Below are 26,496 nucleotides of genomic sequence, written 5' to 3'. Positions count from 1 at the left end.
GTTCATTATTATTAGATGATGTTTCACCGTTATTGTAAAATCAACAAATAAAAACCCCACAAAGTAAAATTCTGTGATTTTCTTAAAGTTTGGAACTCAAACTGAGCTTAAAGGAAGTTTCTATGAATTCAACTTTAGGAATAGTCTCAAAGAAAATAAACTAGACTTTTATTGTTGATTAATTTTAAGTGAGGCATGCTATTTCTTCTGTAAGGTTTGTATTGTAAAATTACTAAAATCTTACTAAAAATATAGAACAGACTTTTCAAATAGAACCTCTGTTATTTAAAACTTGGATTACATTTTCAAATCTAGAAGCCTAATATTAGATTCCTAAACTCATAAACAGGTGGCTCCTACACAGAAAAATGTGCAGTATGAAAGTCCCTGAGTAGCAGCTGTTCCCGTTGGTTTACCTGGAAGTTGCTGATATTCACCATCTCTGAAGATAAATTCATTATTTAGATGCTGTGTTAGGGTTGAAAGGCTTAGTCTGGGGCTAAATTTCAGATGTCTTTAAGGAAAAAAAAAAGTTTCCTTATACCTGAAATACAAAACTTGTACTACAATAAAGCTCTTTCAAATTTTAAAGTGTTAATATTGCATAGTTTTAGGATGCTGCGTTTTTAAAAAAAAAACCTCCCCATTTACATTCAGTTATTAAAACAAATTTTCCTACTTGTAGCTGTGACATAGCCCAGAAGAAATTCATAGTTAACACAGTAATTCCTATCCCTGAGAATAATTGTCCTTGTAGTTAATTCCAAGATGCCCTTTTTAGAAACTGCATGGATGTGGACTGTAATGGCTTGCTGTGTCTTCTCTCGGGAGACTCCTGAGTATTATTCTGTAATATTTCAATAGTATTTTAGCAGTTCTTGAACTTTCACACTTTCGTACTGCTTCCATGCACCAGCTATTTCTGGTGTTATCCTGTGAAAAGAGGCTTAGGATGGACAGCAGAAAAAAGCCTTTTCATTTTACAAACACCTTGAATTTAAAAATAAAGAAACAAATGTGACAAATTACAGTAATTTAAGATCAAGGAATTTAAATCATGTATGAAGGGCAAGGAAGATAACTGAAGATCCTGTCCAGCTAGGCGTGTACTTGTACTCTGTAACAAGCTTCCCGTGTCTGTGTTGTTACCGTGCTAAATCCTTTGTCCTACACAACCTGCTGAAGCTTTGGCTCCATCAAGGAATCACAGAATGGTTGAAGCTGGAAGGGACCTGTGGAGGTCATCTGGTCTAACACCCCTGCTCAAGCAGGGCCACTTAGACACGGTTGTGCAGGACCATGTCCAGGCAGCCTCTGAGTATCTCCAGAGGTGGAGACTCCACAGGAGTCCACAGGGCAACCTGTGCCAGTGCTTTCTTACCCTTGCAGTAAAAAAAGTTACCTGACGTTCAGAGGGAACCTCCTGTGTTCCAGTTTGTGCCCGTTGCCTCTTGTCCTGTCACTGGACACCACTGAGAAGAGCCTGACTCGTCTGCTTTACACCCTCCCTTCAGGTATTTATATGGTTCAAGAGATTGCCCTCTTCCACAGCATTATCACTGTTGAGTGATCATTATATCACAACATTAAGACTGTCTGTCTCACAGCCTTCAGCAAAGCTATCACCAAAAGGAGGAGCCAGCCTCTGGTGAGGGTGAGTGCTTTACACTTCCCTTTATCCTTTGGCTGAGGGAAAGGAATGAAACAGACTGTCCTTGATGGCAAAGTAGGTGTGATAAAGGGCCATCCTGACACAGGAGGTGGGCACCGCAGGGGCAAGAACATCCACCAACAACCTCTTGTGCTTTGGTCTGCATGACGTCCAGGTACTTTGCTGAGAGAACGCAGCAAGCAGCGCAGTGTGGTTTTGCTCCATTAGGCTAAGGGGCACAGTTGTACTAAAGCAGCACTGTACAAGTTCTCCTAACCAAAACTGCAGTAAAACTACTGGCAGTCCAAATACATCCTGATGACCTCTCCTGTTAATTGTGAGGCTGTTTACAACTTCATTATTAGAAAATAATTATGAGATTTTTTAGCTTTTAATAAGTACAAAATAGTTTATTACAAAATAATAGTTGTGGAAATGCAGTACCACCACCATCCTTTCATTTAATCTGTTTTTTGCCCTGAGGTGAGATTGCATAATAGAAGTAGCAATGTATGGCAGAATATTAGTTTATTCACAGGTCTGGAAGGCCAAGTGATCGTGCAGCTGCCTAACCCTGCGGACAGAACAAGAAAACCCAGCAGATCCACTCCTGTTTGTTCAGCTGAACCCAGTAAGTCAAGGACAAACAGATTCCCCAACACAAATAACAACATATTGTGGGGAAGCTGACGATTTGAGGACAAAACTGAATGCGATTTCACAGATTACCAGGCATCTTGGATATCTGTAATAGTCTGTAATCCATCAGCCTTTAGCCACTGACTGAATTGTACATTAGGGAAAAACTAAGAATCTGAGGTCTTACTTTTTCAGCCTTTTTAAACTGTAAGCAGGTGAGAAGTGAGCAAGAGCGATGCAAACATGGGGATTTTTTCAAAATCATTGGGCTGTACAGCTTTCTGCCCATACCCAGCTCATTGTGCTAAATTTCACTTGAGATCTATGCAGGGACAGGCAATGCTTGTATTGTCCAGACAAACATAATGTGATATCCAAATCCCAAAGCTTAATTTTCATCTGATTCGCAAGGTCCACTGATTAAAGCTGGCAAAGGATTATAACTCTCATTTTGTGAAAACATCATCTGCAGATGTTTGAGGGCAGGCTGGACTTGTGCTTTATTTGTAGGTAGAATCACTAGATGGAGCCAGAGTCATCTCTGCGGGAACGAATTTTACAACCTGGACTATCCTGGATACCTCAGAATTTCCTTCTTCATAAAGATCTCAGTTCAGTTTCCAAGCACAGAATTTCAGCTGCGTGCATGTATAGCTGGAAGATCACTGCATTGCTAAATTAATAGTGCAGTTTTAGCGCAATTATAATTTTTGTGCAAATTGCATGTGGTTGTAATTTAATCATGGGTTTACATCAAGTGTAGCTGACCAAAGGCTTTAGATTCTTACAGATTGCAGGTCATTATTAGAAAAGAAAAAGAAATATAAAGCGTACTTACTTTCTAGTTTCAAGGTAATATTCAGCTGGGAAAAGAACAACTGGCAGTGAACTGAACTCAGTTGGCCCTGATTTAGAAAAGAGGCAAAGTGACTTTCTGTTGTGCTTAAACCCCAGCCGACGGACAGTGGACAGGCCTTCTCTGTACACTTTAGAAGCAGGGCAGGGGCCTATTCACTGTAATGACCTGACCTGTCATACTTTGATCTAAGGATCTCTCCATTACCTGGTGCTCCACATACCCCCTGTACTGTTTACTGACACCTGGATGGTACCTTGTGGGCTTCAGGAAGGCACATGGTGAATTGGAGGGTCTTTGTGTAGCCCAGAAGCAAGCAGCTGACAGAAGAGACCAACCTCTGTCCTCAGGTATAACAGAAGCTAATGGCACCCACAGCAAGAAACCTCCCTCCCAAGATCTCCTTCACCATCCCAGCCTGACCAGCAGTCATCAACGCCAGCAAGAAGCCATCCTCCTGTGCATCGTAAAATGTCCCATCACAGCTGAAGGCCCTGTCAGCCTTGCCAATGCCTACACACAGTTTCTGGGATAGAGCATGACAGCAGAAGAGAACAGAGAACAGAAACTATGTCTGCTAGATCAGGGACCTTGGCACTGTTAGTGGTACACCAGGAGGCAGAGTCAGCAGGTGGACTAGTAAATGTAGGTGAGGTCATGTCCATGGCATACATGTTCTGGGGGCGGATGGAGCCAAAGCCAGTCATGGACAGAGGAACAGGTAGAGCGATTAGAGCTAAAAGCCAATGGTTGGGCTGCATGTGTGGCTACCACCTTGTCCTGGGGTTGTGTCAGGGTGGGTGCTTCACCTCCTACTCCCCTTTACTTGCCAAGGGAGGTGTGAGTTTGGGAGGGTTAGTAGTGTTTCATGCAGCCTTTTGTCAAGGACATGACAGGACCAAAAACATCCTGCACCCAGCTTGCTGTCCCCATGGAGAAGGAGAAAGTAGCTAGACTTCTCTCACTGACCACTTTGGCTTGGTCTTTTTTAAATAAATAATTTATTAGAGAAAAAAAAAATGTGATCTAACTGGGAGCATTTCAAAGCACAGGAAACTATTGTTAAAGAAAAGAGGAAGAAAATGCTTGTTCAGTTCCCTCTCTGTCCAGGTCTCTGGTGCCTCTGAGGGCTGTTCATTGGTAAGGGCTGTGTTAAGCCTATCCAACAAGAATAATTAGCGACTCCCTTTTTTTCCTTCCTTGAAAGATCCAAAACACCAGAAGCACACACAGACACAGGTACACTTACACTTTTTTTCCTCCTACAGCTGCCCCTACTTTCATGAAATGGTCAACAAAACATGGCAGAGCTAAGAGGAAAGCGTGAAGAGTTAGTACTGCGTGGACATCCATAAACACATGCACACAGAGAAGTATTTAATTACACAACTCCTGTTAATAGCCTAGATAGGCATAGCTAAGTTAGTGCTGGAGGGCCACGGCTCCTTCAGCCTGTCTGAATTATGTGTACGGATTGTTGCAAGACTCTATGAAGTAAATCAAGGGTATTATTTAAGAAGGAAAAGCACCATGCAAACACAGAAAGCACAACCAGAATAATGATTTCCACAAGTGTTCAGCAGGATAAGGCCTGACCTGCAAAACAACAGGGAATCAGACACATGAACGTTGTTTACAATCGCCAACATATTTTCTCTGTAAACCTACCTAAATCTGAGTTACAAAACTTTAACTCTTACAACATGCGGTTGTTCTTATGCTCGTGCATGTGTATACGATTTGGTGTGGGTTTGAAAAAAAATCTAACCCTTTTATAGAACAGTTGGTGAGGCAATACAAATCCCAACACAGCCCATCCTACTGCCCCAAGAAGCGACCAGACTTGGAATGTTACAACAGAAGTGCTAATCCTGTAGGCACTCTCCGGGAGCACAGGAAATTCCACCAGTGATTTCAGGCTACAAGGTAATGGCAAATGGCTAAGGAAGGAGACAATCAACACATACTCAAGACTGGGATTTCCAGATTGTACTTTAGTAATATACCAAACCAGGTCAGAAAGTCTGTTCTGCAGCAAGCTGCTATTCAGGAACTTTTCTTTTTTCCTCCTGCTGAGACATAGTTTTCCTAATTCTGTTTATTCCTGAGTAATTCTGACACAGAAGCAAAGTCCTGCAAAACAGTTGTAACTGAGCTGGTAGGACTAAGCTATACTGTAGGAAAATTAGCCGAACAGCAGATTTGTATTTTGTAAAAGCTATGATTTTTATGGTTGATGGAGGTTTTGGGAAAGCTGTTCTGCAGCATCTCTTCAGATAAGACCTACAATCACGAAACGGTTTGGCAGTCAACCAGAATGGAGCACACTCAAAGAAAAGACAGAAGTACACCTGGAGTGTTGCTCCTTGCTAATATGCATGGCAGATGCCTGTTTCACCGTTTACCCTTTGGCAGCCAGCTATGATGTCAGATAAAGCTGTACCTGATGAAGCAATTTCACTTCCTCTTACTTTGACACTTTCGAATGCTTCCACACCCAGAAAACAACCTCAGAAAAACTGCTTGCCAGTATTTTCCTCACCTAAGAGATTTTTCTTTTAAAAACTTCTAAAAAAATACTGAAAGCACTGAAGAATTATGAAAATCACCTTGTTCTTTGCTGCGTTGTTGCTACTGGATCTCTTTGCTTGCTGCCATCCGCAATATCCATTGCCTGACATAGAAGATGCAAAGTTCATTGAAGACTGTGTGAGAGCTCACAACACATTTCGATCGAAAGTGAATCCACCAGCCAGCAATATGTTGCGTATGGTAAGGGAATGTTTCTGATCTGTTTGAAAATTAATATAGATTGTGGTGCTGATTTAGCCCATCTAATTCTTCATTTGCTTGTGCTTTTCTTTCCCTTTCTGTCAGCGATTTCTATACTACATATGTTAGCTCCTTTTAGGAAACAGAAAAGGCTTTAATTTTCACAGTATTGTTGAATTTTAATAATTTGAAGGGAATTCCTTGTTTAGGTACAGATTACTACCTAAACTTCAGCCAGAGCAAAGGGCTGTATTGCAAAAATTAGTGTTCAGTTCTCAGTATTTCATTTACCTCTTTCTAAGAGAGATAGGGATCTGTTTTGTTACTCCAGGTTTCATACAGGGATGCTGTCTGATACCAAAAAGTTCCTGAGTAGGCAATTTGCACAACAGGATTTCTTGGAAAATCTATCATCTCCTCTTGTTTCTTACAGCCTAGAACATGCGTGGAAGAAAGGGATTTGTCAGGACATCCATTTAGATACCTAGTTTTCATTTGCTGTAGCAGGGTTTGACAAGTAGGGATACTAGTATCTGCAGATCTTCCTATAAATACAATGGATATAAGAACAGGCTATGGATAGGTCTCAGCTTGTTCAGTGGAAAAATAAGGAGAAAGGTAGATAGATAGCTGGGGGAGGTAACTCCAGTCAGTTAGAGTCATTACTCTGAGCTGTTCAGCAGTGCTGCATAGCTTGAAAGGAAGTGAAATGCATAGCTGCATACACAATAGGAATCATTTCTATGAATGCAAGTTCATAGTAAAAGAGTAAAATTCAGAGTATTCATTATTTTAATTTCTTGCCATTTTATAAAACAATGTTTAATCTAAAATGCTAGTGAACAAGAGCAAACTTAGCTGCTCAGAGCAAAGGTTTAGTGAGCCTGGAATAACAGCAGGACAAATATATAGAGACCTCTTGAATCAAAGTGGTTGTACTGTATTTAAAAGCTCTTGATGGATTTTTCTTGCATGATTTTTTTTTCACCCTTTTGCTCATGCAAGTTTTTATTGTCCCTAGCATCGTGTAGCAAAGAGCTCCATAGCCTAACCACAAGCTGTGTGAAGGTATCTCCTTGCATTTGATTTGGACCTGTGAATTCCTAGCTTAGTTTGGTAGTCTCTGGTCTTTGTATTGGAAGGAGCACATAATTATTGCTTATTTATCTACTTCACACAAGATGTCCAGCTGTCTCTGATCAAAGCTGCAGAGCACTGTTGCTTTATGAAAGCAATGGCCATCCTCCTCCATGTTCTCTCTGTCCTTTCCAGTTCTAGTGTCCTCTTCTTAAGGTGGGGTGCTGTGTTGCACACAGCATTTAACAGGACTTCTACGGCTGTGTAATTCTATATCTGGTTTTATTCTCTATTCCATCTCAAGGAATTTCTCACACTTTACTTGCTTTTTAGACTATGACTAAACATTGATTTATGATTGGTAATAGCCATCTCCAAACCTGTCATCATGAACACAAAGCCAAAACTGGTTGGTTGGTTTGTTTTTTTCTTACATGCCTTAACATCTCCCTGTACTGAATTTTAGCTGCCATTTTATTGCCTGGTCATTCAGTGGCATAAAATCTTTCTGCAAGTCTCCCAGACTGGTTTCACCCAGGATTGCAGAGATGAGTGAGCCTTTTATTTGCTTTGGCCACATGCTGAGGAGGAAGAAGAACAAAGAGGCAGAAGGTGCTGGGGAAAGGAGCAGCTGTGACTTCTCCTTTCTGTCCTGGGCAGCAGAACAGAATTCCTATCTGACCTAGTGATAATTGCAAAGTGCAAATCCCTGGAAAGCCGACAGCTCCTAGGCACAAAGTCCCTCAAGCCCCTCCACATCTGGGGGTTTCACCTAGTTTCCTCCTCTCAGGTGTAGCAGCATAAAGACTGCCATCCAGCTGTATTTTAACAAGTCAGATACCACAGGACAGTGGATAGATACTACTTGTCCAGCAATACCTAAGGGAGGAAGCGGAAAAAAAAATTGCTATGGGACTAGAAATGTCAAGTCAGAGAAAGAAACTGAATGCAGGGATGGAAAACAGAGGCGTAAAGAATCCTTACAAGTTTCTGTTTTAAAATGTTTGAATGCAGTGAAGTCACTGCAGTGCGGGTTATTTTATGGTTTTTTCCTTTGTCTACAGTCCTGGGATGCTGCTTTAGCTAAGACTGCCAAAGCGTGGGCGAAGAAGTGCAAGTTTAAGCACAATACCTACCTTAAAATTCCAGGGAAGATGCATCCCACCTTTACTCCTGTTGGAGAAAACATCTGGACTGGCACAGCCACCATCTTCTCTGTCGATACAGCTCTCCGTGACTGGTTTAACGAAGTCAGCAGCTATGATTTCAACACCAATAGCTGTACTGGCATGTGTGGTCACTACACCCAGGTGAGTCTTACGTGCCCAGCAGTTTATAATGTAATCATTTCGCAGAAAATCCAAGTACGGGCTTGAAACAGACTGCTTTGGGACAGCAATTACAGCAGGGGTTTTCACCCCCAGTTCATTGCTGCATGAGATTGGAAATAAATATTCCAAGCTCCAGGGATGTCTGAGTTCTATTTCCAGTAATGGTAGAAAGAGATTATCCCCTGACAATTTCAAGCTTCCAGGGGAGTCAGGTAATAGATGCAAATCCATCTATCAGTCAGCATTTGTCTCAGCTGCCCTTTGGGTTGTCACTGTTGCTCCTTTGTCAGCTGTTTCAAGCTTCCACAAGAACCTTCCCTTCTCCTTCCTCCCTTGATGCTGTTGCTTTGTCAGGCTTTGAACAGGTGCATTACATATTTCCCTTTGCCCTTCAGGTCGTTTGGGCAGAGAGTTACAAAGTTGGCTGCGCAGTTCACTTCTGCAATAGAGTTGAAAATTTTCCAGGGCTCTTCAGAGCAGCACATTTTGTTTGTGACTATGGGCCAGCGTAAGTTAACTATGGCATTTGTGGGGGGGGTTTATTTATTTTTCAAATATCCTATGACTGACATGGTATCAGGTGCCAACAATGATGGGAGCAGTTGTAGCAAATTTCAGAAGAAGTTGTGTCCACATGTCACTGGTCATGGTCACAAATGGGAAACTTCCCCCAGCCATTGAGAGCAGAAGCTGCTGGACATAGCCAGAGCTGCAGAAAATCCCTCTCTAAAAAAGCGGGTGAGCTGATCATAGCTGCGAGCACTCGCCATAACCAAGATGGTGGAATAAAATCTGTTTTGACTTTAGTCTCTGTAGGAAAACTAGGAAAGGTGCAAGCTTTCCACATGAGAAAGACTACATCTTTCTATGGCCCCACCTGAACTTCAAACAAGACAGTTTTATTGAAGAATCAAAGGGAGCATAGTCCTCTAGTTTATCTCATACCTTGCAATTTCTGGACTTGCCTTTTATAGGTTTGTTTTTTAAAATACAGATGGGTAATGAGGGACTAGAGGCAGATTCTCATATACTTACACCAAATAATACAGTATTGCTTGAGAGATCTCATTAATTTCAAGTGTTGAGGGTCACCAGGTAGTTGCTCCCCATGTCAGTGAGAGCTTTGATCTGATCTAAAAGGAATTTCAAACAATTGCAATGATCAGGTTTTTTTGATAAAGGGATTCCCTCCCCCCCATAATATCTTTTCATGATAAATTATTTAAGAGTCTGATGAAACCGTAAAGTATTTAAGGTGTTTTTCAAATGCCTGAGCTAAAAAAATACTGTTCTTCTGCTCTTCAGAGGGAATTACCCAAGAAAACCATACAAAGCAGGAAGACCATGCAATGGATGCAGTAATGAGAAGTGTGTAGACAAGCTCTGTGGTAAGAACCAAAGTGATCAACTAAGAAAATTGCATAGAAATAGAAGTGGCATAATTATCAGTGGAAATACCGCAATGAGTCAGTTTGTACTAAGTACACAGAGGGTCTATAGCCCACCACATAGCAACAGTATCAAACCCTGGTAAGAATAGTACAAGGAGGAATTAATTGAAATACTTTGCTGTTGAAGGCTCTTGGAGGTAGAAGCCAGAGTTTCTGATGAAGTATCAGTCAGCCTCCTTTCTGCCCGTTATCTGATCAGGAAGTCAAATCTAAAACCTTAGCCCCAACAAGTATTTCCTGTCTGGTTCTTCTTTCCTATAGAAACAGTATACTTAACTGCTGCTTTCTTGCTTGTTTAGTATGTCCTATCACATTTTCCAGACAACTATAGTTCTGAACCAATAAGACTATACTGAAAAGCACATTTATTTCTAACTTACACAATTTTCTGAACTACAGCAGTGGGAGCTTGTTTTTCCAAAGCAGTTTGCATCTGTGGACCTTTGTCTTTACACCTAGTTCCAAATTAGTCAGAAATAGTGTTGTAAATAAACAGAAATTAAAGGACATGAAGCAATGTCTTAGATAAAATACTAATTTTATACAGAGATTTAATGGAGATAGTCTGTACTAGCCAGGCTCTAGATAGCTTCAGCTGTAGAAATAATTGAGCATTTGGTAGTCTCATTTTCTTCTGTGATATCCTGGCTGACTCATCTTGAAGTCTCAGACAGATGCATCACAGAAAAACTAGAAACATCTCAAAGACTAGGGGGAGGGAGAGGAGGAAGAGAGTTTTTAAAAATCAAGTGCTAGATCATACAACTTGTTTTACCATATCCTCCTATAGGGCAAATCAGCAGTTCTAATAGAATGCACATAGGCAATCCTGTAAATGCATCAAAGCTCTTAGTAAAGGTGTACTACTTTGATAAATGTAGTAGCTATGTTTGTCTGTCTGAAACTACTTAAATTTGGTTTGTGTATCAATTTAAAAAAAAAATCCATGTTTTTTTATGTGCTATTCCCTCCTCCCCATGACACAAATTCTTCCTAATACATCTGTTTCCTTTCTGCTTCTTTCGATTCCATAAAAACTATGAGCCCCGCACCAGTTGGGAATGTACTCTTGCTGGCCTGCTTCCCCCTTGCAGGATGTTTTAGGCACTGACTGGCATCATCGGTGCAATCAGCCAGGCATGAGCAACAGCTTGCTTCTTTACATTAAGAATCACCACTGAATAATACTGACATTTATTTCCTCTTCTGATCTCTTTACAGAAAATACAGAACGTGAGAAGCTGATAAGTATGTATCAAATTGTTCTTAATCGCTTTCTTCTAGATGTGGCAAAGTCTGATGGATCAACACCTGTTTTCTCACTGTTTTTTAGATTATGCCTACTGGCATCCAGACTGGGATACACAGCCCCAGCCACCGCGGCCCCATCCCCCCAGGCCTTCCACGCCGTCATACATCCCACCTGCTGAGCACCCGCGTCCCTGGTGTGACCAATACTGTCTTAGTGTTGCAATTTTAAGGCCACTGTTCTTGGTACTGAGTGTTGGTGCTGTTCTTTTATTACAAGAGCGGTTTCCTCACGCATTTTTTTATGCATAATAATCAGTTAAGGTACTGATGGTGATCCTACTGCTGTATTACTCTCAGAGAGTTGCACACATTTAAAAAACCACTTGGCCAGCTCTCCATTATCCTCATAATGTTTATCCAGCATAGAAAAAGCTTCTTCCTCACTCAAGGCAAGGTATAAGTGGCTGTGCACAAAGTAAGTATAATTTATTGGCAGTAGCTGCAACACATTTCTATGTCTGTGTGAGGCTCGTAGCTCTGGCTTGGGGTAGATTGCTAGAGGGACTATGCAGACTATATATTACTATATATGCTAGCAAGCATCCTGGAATCCTGGGGCACCACAAAGACATGTCTGAAGCAGCACTCTGTATCCAAAAGAAGCAATAGCTCATCTTCATTAACCTTTAATTATACCAGACATTGTTTTCCCCAGATAATGGAGATTCAACTATATGTATTACTTTTTATGAACAGAAGGAGTAAAGCGTGTCCTTTACTATTTTTTTCTTTCTGTTTTCTCCCCCATCCTGCTGGGGAAGGGGGAGTGAGTGGGCAGCGGCTGTGTGGGAGCTTGGTTGCTGGCAGGGGTCACCCCATCACGTTACTCTGCTCTAACAAGAGGTCTGTAAGGGAGCTGTGAACATAGTGCTTCTCATCCGTGATTACCTCAGAGGGCCTTTTCGCCTGTAAGCTGTCTCCCCATGAAGAGCTGGAGGTGCGAGACTCACAGGACTTAATGTGTGCTTGTGGGGTGGCTGTTGCAGGCTCACAGCATGACCCCAGACCACCAACCTGAATGTGGCCTTGCCACCAGCCCCAACACAGGACTGCATGCGCTGAAGTGATAACCAGGACCTACACCCAGGTGTTCAAAGGATGAAAATTCCTAGAACAAAACCTGGAGTGGGAAGAAACCCAACTGCATTCCCACAGAAATGTCCAAGTTGGGACTGTGGGGAAGGGCCTGAGTTTGATGGACAGGTGATAGTTAAGGGCAGTGTGAGGAAGAGGGTGGTGATGGTGGTGTGTCTGAGCGGGGAGTGTTGGGCACCCAAGGCAACATGCGTGGGGCATCAGCTCCCAGCGCCTTGGTGTGAAACCCAGCATGGGTGCCAGACAGCACCAACCTTCATAGCATCCAGCTCTGCTGGGGGCTTGGGCTGCGGGGAATGAACTACAAACTGCTAAAGTTTGGGAGGAGAAACTGATGGCAACACATAGCACATGTGATCACAGGAGAAATCCATCAATAAATGCAGCATATTTAAACTGCAGTTCTCAGGCAAACCTAACCCTCCAATAACTCAATTTATACTGTAGTCATAGTTTAAATAAATTCTCACAGTGATTTGGCTCAGACTAACAGCCTTAACAGGAATGCTATTTTCATGAAAAGCAGAAAAATTATCCAAAACTTTACTGCGATCCATAGTGATTGCTATGGATAGGATGGTGGGGGCAAAAGAAACAAAAACAAAGCCCAAAGGACAGGAGAGAAGCAGCTTACCCACCACAATCAAAGAAAGAAGAAAAAAAGAGAGAGACAAAGCTGCCACAGCTCTGATGTGAACTTGTAGCTTAATTTCCTTATTCTCATAGCAACGCTTTTGAAACATGACTCGTTTCCTGTGACCAACGCCATATTCAATTACCATGGGTAAGATAAGTCCAGCCCACAAGCCTTCCAAGCAAAACGCTGCTGGTGCAGCAAAAAACACCTCATTACAGCTCAAACACTCTGCTCTTAAAACTGGAAGACCAGAGGCTGTGAATCATGACAAGCACATTTTCTGCCTGCGTGCTGGCTTTACTGCACTTCTGTTGTTTCTCTGACTCCTACGAACCACCGGTGTTGCCTGATGTTGGAGATCCAAACTTTATTGAGGAATGTGTGCAAACCCATAACAGATTCCGCTCTGGAGTGAATCCACCAGCTAGCAACATGCTGTACATGGTAAGGGAATCTTCATGACTTACATGCAAGTGTGTAGCGTTGTGATGGTGCTTATGATTTTCAAAGATTGCTTTTGTGATCCAATGCAAAGAAATAGAAAAAAACAACCAACCCCAACTTCCTGGAGTCAAAAGAGCTTTTTCTTTCAAGAGCAGAGGAAGAGGCTCTGATTATCACATTGCTATATATGATCAGATATGTGTCATTTTGCCTGGCTTCATTTCCTGATTTGAAACCCAAGATTTCAACCCTCAACCTTTAACACTGTCATTTTGTGCTGTGAAAAACCTCCTCATTCAAGGCACTGCAGCTCAGCAGCCTGAGGCATAATTTACGTGCAGATCTAAGCACAACCTTTCATACTTGAGTCGACAAGGGCAGAGACCGTTGCCAAATGACATTGGAGAGCTTTCCCTGAGCTTTCTTTGCAAAGCTCTCAAGGGCTGAGCCAACAGAGCAGCTGTTCCTAGGTGCCAGGGCTGCAGGGAAGCCAAAAAGCAACAAGTGCAGCAGAAGCGAGCGCTGGAGGCATGGGGTCGCACACCATTCTGCCCCACGCCTTCTCCCTGGCCGCATCAGGGGGCAATATCTGCAGCCACTGTGCAAAAGACAGCCGGCTGTGATTCAAAATTTATCCAAAAGTTGCCACCTCTCACTTCAGATGGCTCGTGACACTTGTCTCCACACTGGGTGGCACATGGAAAACCCAGCAAGAGGAAGCTGTAAATGCATGCACAAAGCCGGGCTTACGGCTGAGAAGCCCATCTCTGATTTGTGAGATGTTCAATTCCAGTAGCTTGGGAGCTGTCTCTTGCAACATCCATCACCTTTTGTGCTTTGACCGGTTAATACTTAAGATACCACGTTTCTCTTTGGGTTCATCTCCACAGACCTTCTCAGACCACTGCTATTGTCCTAATTGTGATCTCTTTCCTTTTGCTCCTCTTTCTTACTATCTCGCATGGTCACCACCAGGAGAGGGCATAACCACGTCTGTAATTAGCAACACACCAACCAAAGTTCAAAAAATAGAAAGCTCATTTTCCATTTCTGGTTGTCAAACACTGAAAAAGTGATTACCCATTAGGGAGGGGTAAGTGAGCAGTGAGCAAGCCCGAGTTGCAAAACTGACAGGAAACAGTTTAGTTTCTCTTCTAGATGTATTTTTTTCTCTATCTTTCTTCAGCCAGGCATCCTGAACTTCCAGTATGTATTGCTCTAGACTCTGTTTCCTTTACTGGCCCTATGCTAACAAAATCTTGCTATGACGCATTTAAAAAGCAGCAGTCATCTTTTAAAACCATGCCTATTTTTTCCTTTTGAAAAAGAAGTGAAGTCTGAAAAAAAATGGCTTCATAAACAAACAAACATATATTATTACAAATAAAAAAAGAACTAAATCATGGTAAATTTCTTTTACAACACTGCAAAACCCCTAGTCTGAAGTATGACCTCTCCCAGGAAGAATTTAATGTGGAGAAAACAGTAAATTACATGACAAAATCTATTTTGAAAGTAAAAGCATCAGAATTTAAACCAGCATATATATTCATTTTTTAATGGCCTTTAGCACTTTAAAAAATGAGGAAGTTAAGATGACTTCTTTATTTAACAGGGAACTTCTGTTTGCTGTAGATAACTGTCCATGCAGATACGTAAAAATGAAGACTATGAACTCAGGGCATTTCCACCTTTTGGAAAAATATTTTTTAAAAAGAAAATAAAAGACAGAAACTCCTTTAACCACAAGTAATGAATATCAGCCATCTCTATTTATAATATGTTTATTATAAAATGAGAAGGCTGATCTAAATTTTTTTTCATCTGACAAATGTGACCCCTTTCCCATTCACCCAAAGCATCGCTTACGTCTGTTCCAAGGCTTTTCAAAACCAGAAGAGTGCCACCAGTTTCATCAGGGCGTCACAACAATCTCCTTTGACTTATTGCTGCCTCTAATCACTTTTCACCTGCCATACATTCAATTTTCCCTACCTAAATCAACAAGCACTTCATCTGTTACAAAACCAAAACTGGGAAATATTTCATGGGGGAAAAAAATTGTAATTACTATTTTCTCAAACAGCAATGATATCTATATGCAAACCTCCATGTCTTGTGCATTTTCCCCCATGCAGTTTAATCCAATCTTTTTGCATAAATGCAGTTGCATAACAAGTGAGTATAACTATAGTTATACTAAAGTTCATTCTGAACTATGTTTCTGCACATTGCTTTTTCAGCTGCCAGCCAGTTTAAGCAGTCGCACCACAAAAGAAAAAGTACATTTAAACTTATTAATATACCTTTAAACTTCTTATTATGTATATCTTTATCAAATTTAAACTTATTATTAATACTAGTATAGGATGAAGAAGAAAAGAGGTGTGGGGACTCTTAAAAAGCAGAATGTGAAATACAGGACTGTGAAGCACTAAGGTGCATCCACCACTGTCACACATCTTTCATCACGGTCTTCTCCTTGCGACCTCAGAGCACTGCCAAGAGCTAAACCTCAGCCTCTGTCTTAACTTGCGGTAATGCTAGGATAGAAGATAACTTCTGTACAATGCCAGATTGTATTCGTTGTCCTTAAAAGTTATCGTCTAAGGAAATATCAACTGCTCACTTGAAATAAGGCCTCCTGCCCCAAGTTCACCTTTAATATTCAGTACACTGGGAACCTAGGCAAAATATTTATGTGTTCATTTTGTGGGTGTATTGGGTTTTCATGGCCAGGTTTTGGGAGCAGGGTGGCTTCTGTGAGAAGATGTGAGAAGCTTCCCCCATGTCTGATACAGCCAGTGCTAACTGGCTCCAAGATGGACCTGCCACTGGCCAAGGCTGAGCCCATCAGTGATGGTGGTAGTGCCTTTGGAATATGTATTTAAGAACAGGGGGGGAAACCTGCACAACTGCAGCCAGGAGAGAGGAGTGAGACTATGTGAGAGCAGCAGCCCTGCAGACACCCAGGTCAGTGCAGGAGGCAGGAGGGGCTCCAGGTGCCGGAGCAGATTCCCCTGCAGCCTGTGGTGAAGGCCACGGTGGGGAAGGCTGTGCCCCTCAGCCCATGGAGGACCCCACACTGGAGCAGGCATATGCCCAAAGGAGGGTTTGACCCCACGGGAAGTCCTTGCTGGAGCAGGACCTGTGGCCCCGTGGGCAGAGGAGCCCCGGCTGGGGCAGGTTTGCTGGCCGGGCTGGTGACCCCGCGGGGGACCCAGGCTGGAGCAGCCTGTGCCTGAAGGGCTGCGCCCCGTGGGAGGGAGCCCAGGCTGGGGCAGGGGCAGAGTGTGAGGAGCCTCCCCCTGCGGAGGAAGGAGCAGCAGAGACAGCGTGGGATGGACCGACCGCAGCCCCCACTGCCCGTCCTCTGCACCGCTGCGGGGAGGGGAGCGGGGAGAGAGATGGGGACTGAAGTTGAGCCTGGGGAGAAGGGAGGGGTGGTTTTATTTCTCATTATCCTACTTTGATTTGATCAGTAATAAATTAAACTAATCTCCCCAAGGCGTCTGTTTTGCCCGTGATGGTAATGGGTGAGCGATCTCTCCCTGCCCTTATCCTGACCCACGAGCCTTTCGTTGTATTTTCTCTCCCCTGTCCAGCTGAGGAGGGGAGCGACGGAGCAGCTGTGGTGGGCACCTGGTGTCCAGCCAGGGTCAACCCAGTACAGTGGATGAATACACCTCCTGAAATGTTAGCCATAGGAAGAAATGGAAGACATAGGTTACAAAATATTTTCAGATCTCTGTAGGTGTATTTTGGTATGATCTTGCAATTTCTAATTACTTATTGGTAGCATAAACAATACACAAATTGTTTCAGACTTATCTATGGTACAAAAAAGTTGTATTGTGTAAAACATAGTTATAAAATCCAACAACTACCTTGTCCTTAGTCACTGTTACTGATCTGTTCAAAACACTTTCTCTAGTGATTTTGTTGTTTGCAGAAGCAACTGACATATTTTAATCCATATAAACAAGGTCAAATTAAAAAAGTTTATTTTTTAAAACAGTCCAATCCAAAATAGTTCAGCAGTGCTGAACAGCTTCATTGACATGACAAAGTGTAACTAGTCATACACTCATGGTACTGCATTTTCCAGGAGGTACGATACTGTATTTGCTGAATCAAGTTGTCTGCACAAGAAAAGCCAGCAAAACCAGGCACCACCTCCAGTGCAAAGGACATTTATCTAACTTATTTGCTCGTATGGTGACATTCTGTAGGACTGCACAGCAAGTGAATAAGTGACTCCACAAATATGAATTCAGCACTAACATTTGAGGCCACCAAACACAAAGATGCAACCTGAGGGGTTGAGTTTAAACTGTCCCAAAAAATCCCACTGTGCTTGTGATCTGACCTGCAAGCAGTGGCCTTAATGCATGAGGCTGCACAAGACTCCAGCCTGACTGGTATGGTAAGCATACCCCCCAGACTCCAGATTTCCTGTAAATTCACTGTTTAAAGTACATTGACATTCTCTTGTGGCCGGCACAGCCTGGAAGTGCACATTGTGCCCCAAACACTGTGTTTGACTGATGTGTGTCGGTCTCTTGGTGTCCAACAAACCAGTCAGCCAAGATCACCCACCACCCCCAAAACTTCCTCGAGTTTAATGAGTAATTAAATTCAAATAAGAAATTAACCTCCAAGCCAACCTCCATGTAGCTCTGTAAGTCTCAGCAGAAGCAAAAAACAAATGAACCCAAAGCATACATGCTACTGAGACCCATCTTCTCCTGAAAGTTGCTCTGAATTACTGCATTGCTAAGGTACAAAAAAAGTGATTTTTAGTTGTCTTTATTTTGCAGAGCTGGGATCCAGATTTGGCAAAGACCGCAAAAGCTTGGGCAAAGAAATGCCTGTTTAAACATAATACATACCTCAAAGATCCAGGGCAGGCTCACCCCAGATTTACCCCTGTTGGAGAAAACCTCTGGACCGGCTCACTTTCTATTTTTACTGTGCAAGGAGCTATCACCTCTTGGTACAACGAGGTCAGCGCCTACACTTATGCCACCAATAACTGCAGAGGAGCATGTGGCCACTATACACAGGTAAGCATTGCATTTCTCCATCTAAACCATGAACCGTCACTGCTGTTTTGACACAGAAACTCTATAGATTTCTGTTGAAGCTTCAATGAACTGTTTTCCAGTAAGTGCTGTAGACTTATTTTATGTCTGTGTGCACAAGACATTCTCATGTCCCCATTTTAGGTAGGAAAAGAGTTGCTGCATTTTTATTTTAATTATGCCAGTTGTATTTTGTTTCCAGGAGGAAAACAGGACAGCCATCAAGCAGTCACATTTAGCCAAGCAGTGGCCAAAAACCAGGCAACAGCAATGGCTGTGGGCTGCAGTGCACAGTGTGACAAGGTCCCAGCTCTGGCAGGCAGCCTCCACGTGCCAAGGGCTGGGGAAATACTGGCACGTAAAGAGATGTCTGCAGCTCTGCAAGCATCACGTGCCCATTTTTCCCAACCACAATTCCCAAAGGAAGAGGACAAAGTGAGTCAGGGGAGCGCCACTGCCATGCAACCCCACAATCGCTAACCACGGTTACGGGACAGCAGGACAGCTTGCAGCAGTGGCTTTAGGGATTAGATTTTGACCTGAGGCTATTTAATATTTTCTGCAGAGATATACATACGCATTTAGGACTTCAAGAGACATGCTGAAACTGGTGGGGTGCCTGAACAACACATGCAGGTATTTGTGTGCAAAGAAGGTATTTGTATGCAGGAGCTGTGAGAGGTGACAGAATGTTGCTTTTTGGTATTGTTCACAAGGACACAGCAAGAATAAGCCTCTGGAATTGGTGAAATGCACCTTACCTGGCACTAAGGCGCAGGGCTGCGTATGACGTTGTTTGTAGAGGAGCAGTCCTGGCAGTTGTGTGGGAGAGAATGAGAAAATAAGCTGGAGAGGGACTTTTTACAAGGGCATGTAGTGATAGGACAAGGGGTAATGGCTTTAAACTGGATGAGGGAAGATTTAGATTAGATATTAGGAAGAAATTAACTGTGAGGGTGGTGAGGCACTGGAACAGGTTGCCCAGAGAAGCTGTGGATGCCCCATCCCTGGAAGTGTTCCAGGCCAGGCTGGATGGGGCTTTGAGCTACATGGTCTAGTGGGAGGTGTCCCTGCCCACGGCAGGGGGTTGGAATGGGGTGATCTTTAAGGTCCCTTCCAACCCAAACCATTCCATGATTCTAAGATTATTCTCACTTGGAGTCAACAGTGATAGTGACGGCAGCTAGAAGGCATGTGTCTGCCAGCTTTGGGAGGCATCCTTGGGTCTGCACCATCAGGGAATGCCTTGTTCCTCTTCCTCCTTCCCAGCTGTGCAGAAAAGAAGTTGCCCCTGGGTACAATTACTGCAGTTACCACAACCACATCCCCAGCATATGCTTCAGCCTGTGGCTGCCTGGGATGGGGACAGTCCTGTGATTCGGTCCTTCACCATCCTTGGGGATGCGATTGTCTATACATTGGAGCAGCCTCTGCTCTGCTGCTGCACTGAAAACACCATTAGGAGCCTGAGGATTGTCCCCTATTCCCAGAGCTGGCACCAAACAGGCACAAACAGAAAGGGCTAGGCCTCCTCTTCGAGTCAGTGGAAGCACAAGTGTGTTTCTTTATCTCCTGTGCTGCCAGAACCTCTCCACATCTCTCACGTAGTCAGTCATTGCTACTGTTGTACCTCCCTCAGGTACAGCTGCGCCTTCGTCTCCCCTCTGTTTCTGTCATGGGGTTTATTTTCCTGGGACGGAGGCATTTGGCTGCACTGTACTCTTTGAGCTGCGTACAGGATGCTGGATCGAACCGAACGGCCTCTGGTAGACAGAGGATCACTAGATGGTGTAGTGCCCTCACCTCTAGATTATCTTAGTCATGGCCATGATGCCAAAAGCTAGGACCACAGCCTGGACACGCTCCTTCTCCCTGCTCTTCCTGTAACACCAGTGCCTTCTGGCAGTTTGGCTATATGCCTCTGCTGGATTTAGTACAGGGACAATCAGCCCACACAGGAGCCGTAGCAGATCATGCAGCCTTTTCTGCACAGATTTGATCTGTTCTTCCTCAGCAGGAAAGACAGAAAGTTAATGGATTACCTTGAAGCAAAGGAGATGAACTTCACTTTTTCCTTTGCAAGAAAGGAAAACTACCTGTTACAGCCAGTTAATCTTTCTTTCAGCATCATTTTAACAAATATGTGGTAAATTGGACAAAACAACCGGGCGTTTTTAAAAACAAACTGTGATTTTGAGACCCATCACTGCTGCTTTCCCACGTGAAGCCTGCCCAAGGAGTGCTCTTCAGCCAGTTTGCTGTCATGGAGCAGAGGAGGGCAGGTTTTCTCTGTAACACTGCACATGCTGCTTTGTCACCGGTGTACTCATCTGTCTTTGCAGATTGTTTGGGCTACAAGCTACAAGGTTGGCTGTGCTGTCCACTTCTGTCCCAGGGTGGCATTCTCCTCCATAACCAATGCAGCACACTTCATCTGCAACTACGGGCCAGCGTAAGGTTTTCCATTACAAATTTTTCAGTGTTTGGGTCCTACCCGTTCCCTCCCACAACGTCCAACTGCGTTAGATTAGTCCATCTATTCATGTGTTTTGTGGGAGGAAATGGTCCCAAAAACAGAGCAAGAGGTATGCCTCTGCCCAGTCAGCTTTTTTTTGCTAGATGAAGGCTATGTATTGGAGCCAAAAAGCAGTGGCATGGTAGAAATGGTAAAATATGAGATACTGACATGAGAAGAGAAGTTATAATTTGAAAATTAAACCCTTGCTCCTGAGTGCCAAGATGGCCCAGAATGGTTGCCAAGGTGCAAGCCCAAAGTCTGGAAATATTTCCACATGTGCCTGCAGAATTAAGTCTCTAGGTCAATGGTTTGGATAAATATTGAAGTGTGCAATGCTTGCAGCTACAGTCTTGGCAGCTGAAGGCTCTTTATGAGGCTGGGGCTGCTCAAGGCAAAATTTTATCCAGACGTCCTTCATGTGCACAATCAGTAGGAAATCTAGCTAGGATGAATGTTTTTTACCCTTCTCCAGCTAACTAATGTCACCACAGCCTAAATACAGCTTTAAAATTTTTACATGCATACGATGTTAGGCTGAAACCAGGCCAGCCCATGAACTTGAGCAAGTTTGGCATTCCTGTTGCCCATGCTTCATTCTTGGAAGAATATGTACCTCTGATCAGATACTTTGAAATGACTAAAGTGCCAAAGCAACAAACCCACTCCCCCAGAAGCCCCACACCCAAACAGGCCGAGGGAGCATTGCCGCTGCTGGTTCTCAAGCCAAAAGCCACTGATCACCCAGGTCAGCCTCTTCTCTCCCTTCTTGGCCCTAGCTATGCATCCCACCGTACTAGATGGTGCAGAAACCCTGCACACAGGCAAGCAGTCCAGTGCTGCCATGAGGTGCTCTTAGTCCCTCAAGCCTCCCAAAGACATAAGCTAAGCCTTCCTCCTCCTGCCACTTAGCCAATATCTGTGTTGTGCAGAGGACTGAAATCATGCTGGATTACTTGCTCTGCGTTGGCAGGGACCCCATGGGGAAGAGGAGTGGTGCCCTCACCCTCAGCAGCACCCAGCAGAGCAGGCAGGGTGCTCTCTGTGGAGGCAAGGGGCTCTGGAGGAGGCTTTAAAGCTGGGCCTTCCCTGCTGGGTGAGGACACTGCAAACAGGCTGTTGCATACTAAGAAGCAGGGTAATGTCACATCCAGCTTTTGCTTTTGAGAAGCAGTAACTGAAGTTCTTCATTTATCTAACCCTTAACTATTTTCAACTCTGCCAAGGGGCAAAGCAAGATGCACGCACAATTTCAATTCCTAAAGTGAATATACTCCAAAGAATTTTCTTCAGCTTAAACCAAGCAATGAAAGCCTCACCTTGCTGAAAGTAGTGAGGTTTTTCCACGAAGTTTAGCACTGCTGAGATTGCATGCATATAAAATCCCTCTCGGTACGTTTATGGTCAGTTTGAGGCATGCTGTAAATCTCGCTTTGGTCATGCTCCAACACAGCAAACCACTGAGCTGCATTTGGTGCAGTTATCAGTGGTGGGCAGGTAATAATCAAGCCAAGAGCTTGGGCAGAGAGAGGCAGCTGATGCCACACGTGCTGCTGGCAGAGGGAGAAAGTGTGGGGATACACACATCGCTCCTAAAATATTTACCAACAAACGGATGAAATCACCACCTATGAGAGATTCCTCTTCAAGGTTAAATACACATGTACGTACACAGTAGCTGAACCTGCTTTGTTGCCATAGCTAGAGCCAGCTTTGACAGCCTGCAGTCTCCATACACACAAATTATCCAGCTCTGAGACTATTTTAATTCCCACATTAGCAATACTGCTGTCTCCAGGTTCCTAAACAGCAGGGTGACCCATTAATCTCTTCTGCTTTGCTGCATGTCTTGGGCACAGGGCACTCAAACACGGGCCATCCAAAACCCATCTCCCTATCAACACAAGTAGAGCAAAACCCACGTTAAAAACTAATTAGCGGTAGGTATTGATGTTATCCTCCCAAGGGCCGTCTGAGAGCCATGTGTTACTTTCCTTTGCAGTGGGAACTACCCAGGGCACCCATACAAGACAGGAGCAGCGTGCAGTGACTGCAGTGGTGATCAGTGTGCCAGCCAGCTGTGTAGTAAGTAGAAGGCAACCAGCCCTCCTCCCCAAGCACAGGTAGAAAGGGAAAGAGCACATAAGAAATACTGGCAGGAGCAGGCACAGTGCTTTCTTGTTCCTAAATATAGTCTGAGCAACCGCAGCCAGAAGCCAAGTGAGCAGTGATGCACAAAGACAGGGGAAGAGGGTGGAAAGAGCCGTTTTCTACCCTGGGGAGTGACGGGGTGAGGCCTGCTCTTCAGATGCTGGAGGTTATGATACAGGAGATATAGTGGCTGCATTTTAAGGTGTTATTTACCCCCACCAGAAGTAACTGCTTGCAGAAATAGGAAGCATAGAAGGCGATACATGTCCCCTCCTGGAGGTTCCAGGTTGCTACTTGGTGCATGAGCTGTGGCTCGAGCTGGTGCAGGCCCAAGCAAGCCTTGCCCCCACGGTGCCACTGTGGGAGGGGAGAGCTGCCACAGCACTGCCAAAGCTGCTCGCTCCAGTGAACGTCAGCCAGGCCATCTGCTTTCCCCTAAGCACTGGGAGACAGCCAGGCTGACACTTGAGAGCCCCTCACAGGGACGTGGTGCTCAGCCTGAGCTCCTGGCAGCCCACCTGATTCTCCTGCACTTGGCTTTGCAATGGCTGGATGGAGTCAGGATGAGAAGAGACCTTCTGCAAGTCCCATAAGAAGGCCAAGGCATTGTGCTGTGGACATCTGCAGGGAGGGGAACTGAGGGTACGGTCACACTTTTTCCCAGCACTTGACCTCAGGTGAACTAGCAGAGTAGGAAAGTGGCTTTAAAACACCAGCACTACAGGAACAAGAGGGATTTCCTGATGCATGGGACTGTTTGTTAGCTACAGGCTGAGGACTTTAAATGCAAGACACTGGGCAAAAGCCAAAGTGATCTTGGGAAGCGCGCCTGGAGGAGCGAGCTCTCTCTATGCCAGCCACTGGTGGGAGAAATCAACACAGTGCGCGCCTCAGCAAGGCCCAGGAGTTGCTGCAGGGCTCTCCCGAAGTCAGCGGGTCTTTGCTTCTTCTTGGAAAGAAATGCAGCCCCCATAGATGTGTTTTGAGCCCATCATGAGGCTCACACTTCGTTCTCTTTTACTAAGACTCAAATTGTTTATAACATGTAAGTCTGCTTACATTCACTTCTTTTCTCTCTCCAGAAAATGCAGAGCGTGACAAAGTCATTAGTGAGTATCACCAGAATTACTGCTTCCACTTGTTGCCCCTGGTGCAGTTATACTTTAAAACAAAAATTGCGTTTTGTTCATAGGCGATTCCAGGTGGTATCCAGACTGGGACAGACCTGCATGTGACGAGTACTGTATCACCGTTATTGCTTTAAGGCCATTACTCCTTGCCCTGACAATTCTGGCCACCTGGCTTCTACCAAAATACTGGTCTATAGCACCCGCCAGCGAGTGACACACAGGCAGAAGACCATGAGACCACTTAGGTCAACTCATCCTTTCCCTGCACATAACAGGGCAGCACAAAGATTGGTAGAGATGTTGTTTACATCCACAGGTGATTTAGATGTATGGATACACACTTTTCATTGCAGGCAGCAGCTAGAAGAGCTGATAAGCAGCTTTCTCATTGCTGAGAACCAGGAACTGGTTTTTAATTACCCATGTATTTCTTCAAAGCGGAGCGGTGTGAGCAGGATCCAGTGGGCAAGGGAGCACGCTGCCCAGGCAGCACACTGAGGCACAGGCAGCTGCCCCCCACCCGCACTTTCTTGGGAAGGGCTGAAGGGTGCCCAGCCCAGGAGCCTGCCGAGGTCCCAGGCAGAGCACACGCCTTCCTTGTTCCTATTGTGCTTTCCTTGGACACTCCTCCAGCAAGATGAACAGTAGCCTGGGGAGGTTTTTCATTTAAATGTCTTTTTGAGGGATTTTTGGACCCCTGTGAGCTCTGGCATTTGCATCCTGGGGAAGGCAATGTCTTTCCCAGTCTCATAGCGCACTGGGGCTACTGGTACTTCTCTTTGCTTAGAATTTGATTTGAAACGCTCGTCATCAGTGCCAAGACATAGTTTCACCTGTAGTTACACATGATTATTTATCAACACAATCTTTCTGGTATTTTTTTTTTCTTTTTTCTGAGCATAGAGGTTTTTTTGGCTGCTGTTTCCAACAATAAATCATTATTTCCTGCTTCCCATGTATGGCAATCATTCATTTGCAACATGAGCTAAAGCTTCATTGCTGGTGCACAAACCCCGCATTCGACTTGGACCTCTGCAATGCTGAGAACTACAATGCTGGGAAAGACAGCATATAACTCCAAATAAAATCATGCTGCGCCTGTAGTTATGCCTTTGGTTCAACAGCTGCCAAAGGATGAGTCTCCTGGATCCCTCACATATGAAGCAGGCAGAAAGCAGCAGAGGCAGCTGCTGTGTCCAGCTGGGCATGTCCTCTACTGACTGCAGTTGCTCAGCTGGAGCAGCGGCTGGAAGGAGCAGAGCTGTACAAACTCACAGCTGGACTGTAGTGATCTGTATCTATAAGAACACATAAACATATCTAAACAGATGCCTCTGCTCCATGCCCCTCTGCAGGGCACAGAGATGTGCTGTTTGGGAAACCAGGAAGCTCCCCTCGCCACTTAGTTTCCAAGATACTGCCCCTGCAGCACCTGCCAGTGTTTCTGCACACCCACTGCCCACCTGCTACTGGGGTGGATCTTAACTGAAAACGCTGGAACTGGGACCCAGAGTTTCTATGTTACTCTTCTAGGTAGTTTCCTTGCACTAGAATCATCTCAGCATCACAGCATTCCCTGAATAAATCATTTTTCAAAATGCAAATATGGCTGAGAATAAAATTAAGAATTTTGCCCTTGATATTTCTTTGTATTTAGTTTGTAGGCTACCAGAGCCTCCATAGCCAAGACATCACAGTCACAGACTGGAGATGAGCAGTTTCTTTTCCCACACTCCAGTGATCAGGGTCCCAGTACCTGTGGCTGGCCTACTTGTGAGAGAGTCAAACTCAGTTCTGTCTTCCAAACTGGGCAGATTAGGGTGTCTGAAAAAAAATGTTCAAATCCCCATTGTAAAAGCAAGGCCATGGGTCTATCTGCTAAAAAAAAAACCAGAGCAGCTATTTTCCTCCCTGCTTCTTTTCGCCACTCTTTTGTGCAAGACCCAAGCCTGAAGCTCCACGTACTGCAAAGTCCTGTCTGAAAACCGGAGGGCAAGCAGCACATGGGCAGCAGGGCTTACGCTGTGTATGCTCTCGTGCACGGGGCTCCTACGCCAGCACGGAGCCTGGCACAGCGTCTGCCCCGCTGGAGCCATGTGCAGTTAGATCCTAGCACCACAACGAGAAATGCAGGAGAGGGAAGAGCATTCGCTGCTGTGTCCAGGGAGCCAAAATAAACTCGGCAGGAATTCTCCCCTGCTTAGTTTAATCTATGCTTGGTCTCCAGGAGAGCAAACAGAATGAACACAGAGCCCTTAAAGTTCAAAACATTCACAGCACTGTCACTGAACTATATACTTCAGCAGCTCTAAGGAAATACCATAGAAAATGCTTCATTAAAAAAACCCTGTA

General features: G+C 44.3%; 2 protein-coding genes across 2 annotated transcripts; both read left to right on the top strand.

Moving 5' to 3' along the window:
• Positions 1 to 5,638: 5,638 nt before the first annotated feature.
• LOC119148644 (glioma pathogenesis-related protein 1-like) lies at positions 5,639 to 11,809 on the top strand. Its single transcript, XM_037389097.1, has 6 exons — positions 5,639 to 5,918; positions 8,060 to 8,305; positions 8,722 to 8,834; positions 9,632 to 9,714; positions 10,999 to 11,025; positions 11,111 to 11,809. Exons 1-6 carry the CDS (start codon positions 5,745 to 5,747, stop codon positions 11,335 to 11,337), a joined length of 870 nt encoding a protein of 289 aa, XP_037244994.1. The 5' UTR covers positions 5,639 to 5,744; the 3' UTR covers positions 11,338 to 11,809.
• A 1,026-nt stretch (positions 11,810 to 12,835) lies between these two features.
• LOC119148645 (glioma pathogenesis-related protein 1-like) lies at positions 12,836 to 26,037 on the top strand. The gene is made up of 6 exons (XM_037389098.1): positions 12,836 to 13,264; positions 18,085 to 18,330; positions 20,691 to 20,800; positions 22,866 to 22,948; positions 24,097 to 24,123; positions 24,207 to 26,037. The coding sequence occupies exons 1-6, from the start codon at positions 13,085 to 13,087 to the stop codon at positions 24,356 to 24,358; spliced, it is 798 nt and encodes a 265-aa protein (XP_037244995.1). The 5' UTR covers positions 12,836 to 13,084; the 3' UTR covers positions 24,359 to 26,037.
• The last annotated feature ends 459 nt before the right edge of the window (positions 26,038 to 26,496 follow it).

This window comes from Falco rusticolus, chromosome 5 (assembly GCF_015220075.1).
Source record: "Falco rusticolus isolate bFalRus1 chromosome 5, bFalRus1.pri, whole genome shotgun sequence".
In the NCBI taxonomy this organism is placed as follows: Eukaryota; Metazoa; Chordata; class Aves; order Falconiformes; family Falconidae; genus Falco; species Falco rusticolus.
This window is presented reverse-complemented; position numbering and strand designations above follow the sequence as displayed.

Coding starts and splice junctions, on each gene's coding strand:
- LOC119148644 (XM_037389097.1), top strand. CDS start 5,745: ATGAAAATCACCTTGTTCTTTGCTGCGTTGTTGCTACTGGATCTCTTT. Junction 5,919..8,059: donor CCAGCAATATGTTGCGTATG/GTAAGGGAATGT, acceptor CTTTGTCTACAG/TCCTGGGATGCTGCTTTAGC. Junction 8,306..8,721: donor TGTGTGGTCACTACACCCAG/GTGAGTCTTACG, acceptor TTTGCCCTTCAG/GTCGTTTGGGCAGAGAGTTA.
- LOC119148645 (XM_037389098.1), top strand. CDS start 13,085: ATGACAAGCACATTTTCTGCCTGCGTGCTGGCTTTACTGCACTTCTGT. Junction 13,265..18,084: donor CTAGCAACATGCTGTACATG/GTAAGGGAATCT, acceptor TTTATTTTGCAG/AGCTGGGATCCAGATTTGGC. Junction 20,801..22,865: donor ATCTGCAACTACGGGCCAGC/GTAAGGTTTTCC, acceptor TTTCCTTTGCAG/TGGGAACTACCCAGGGCACC.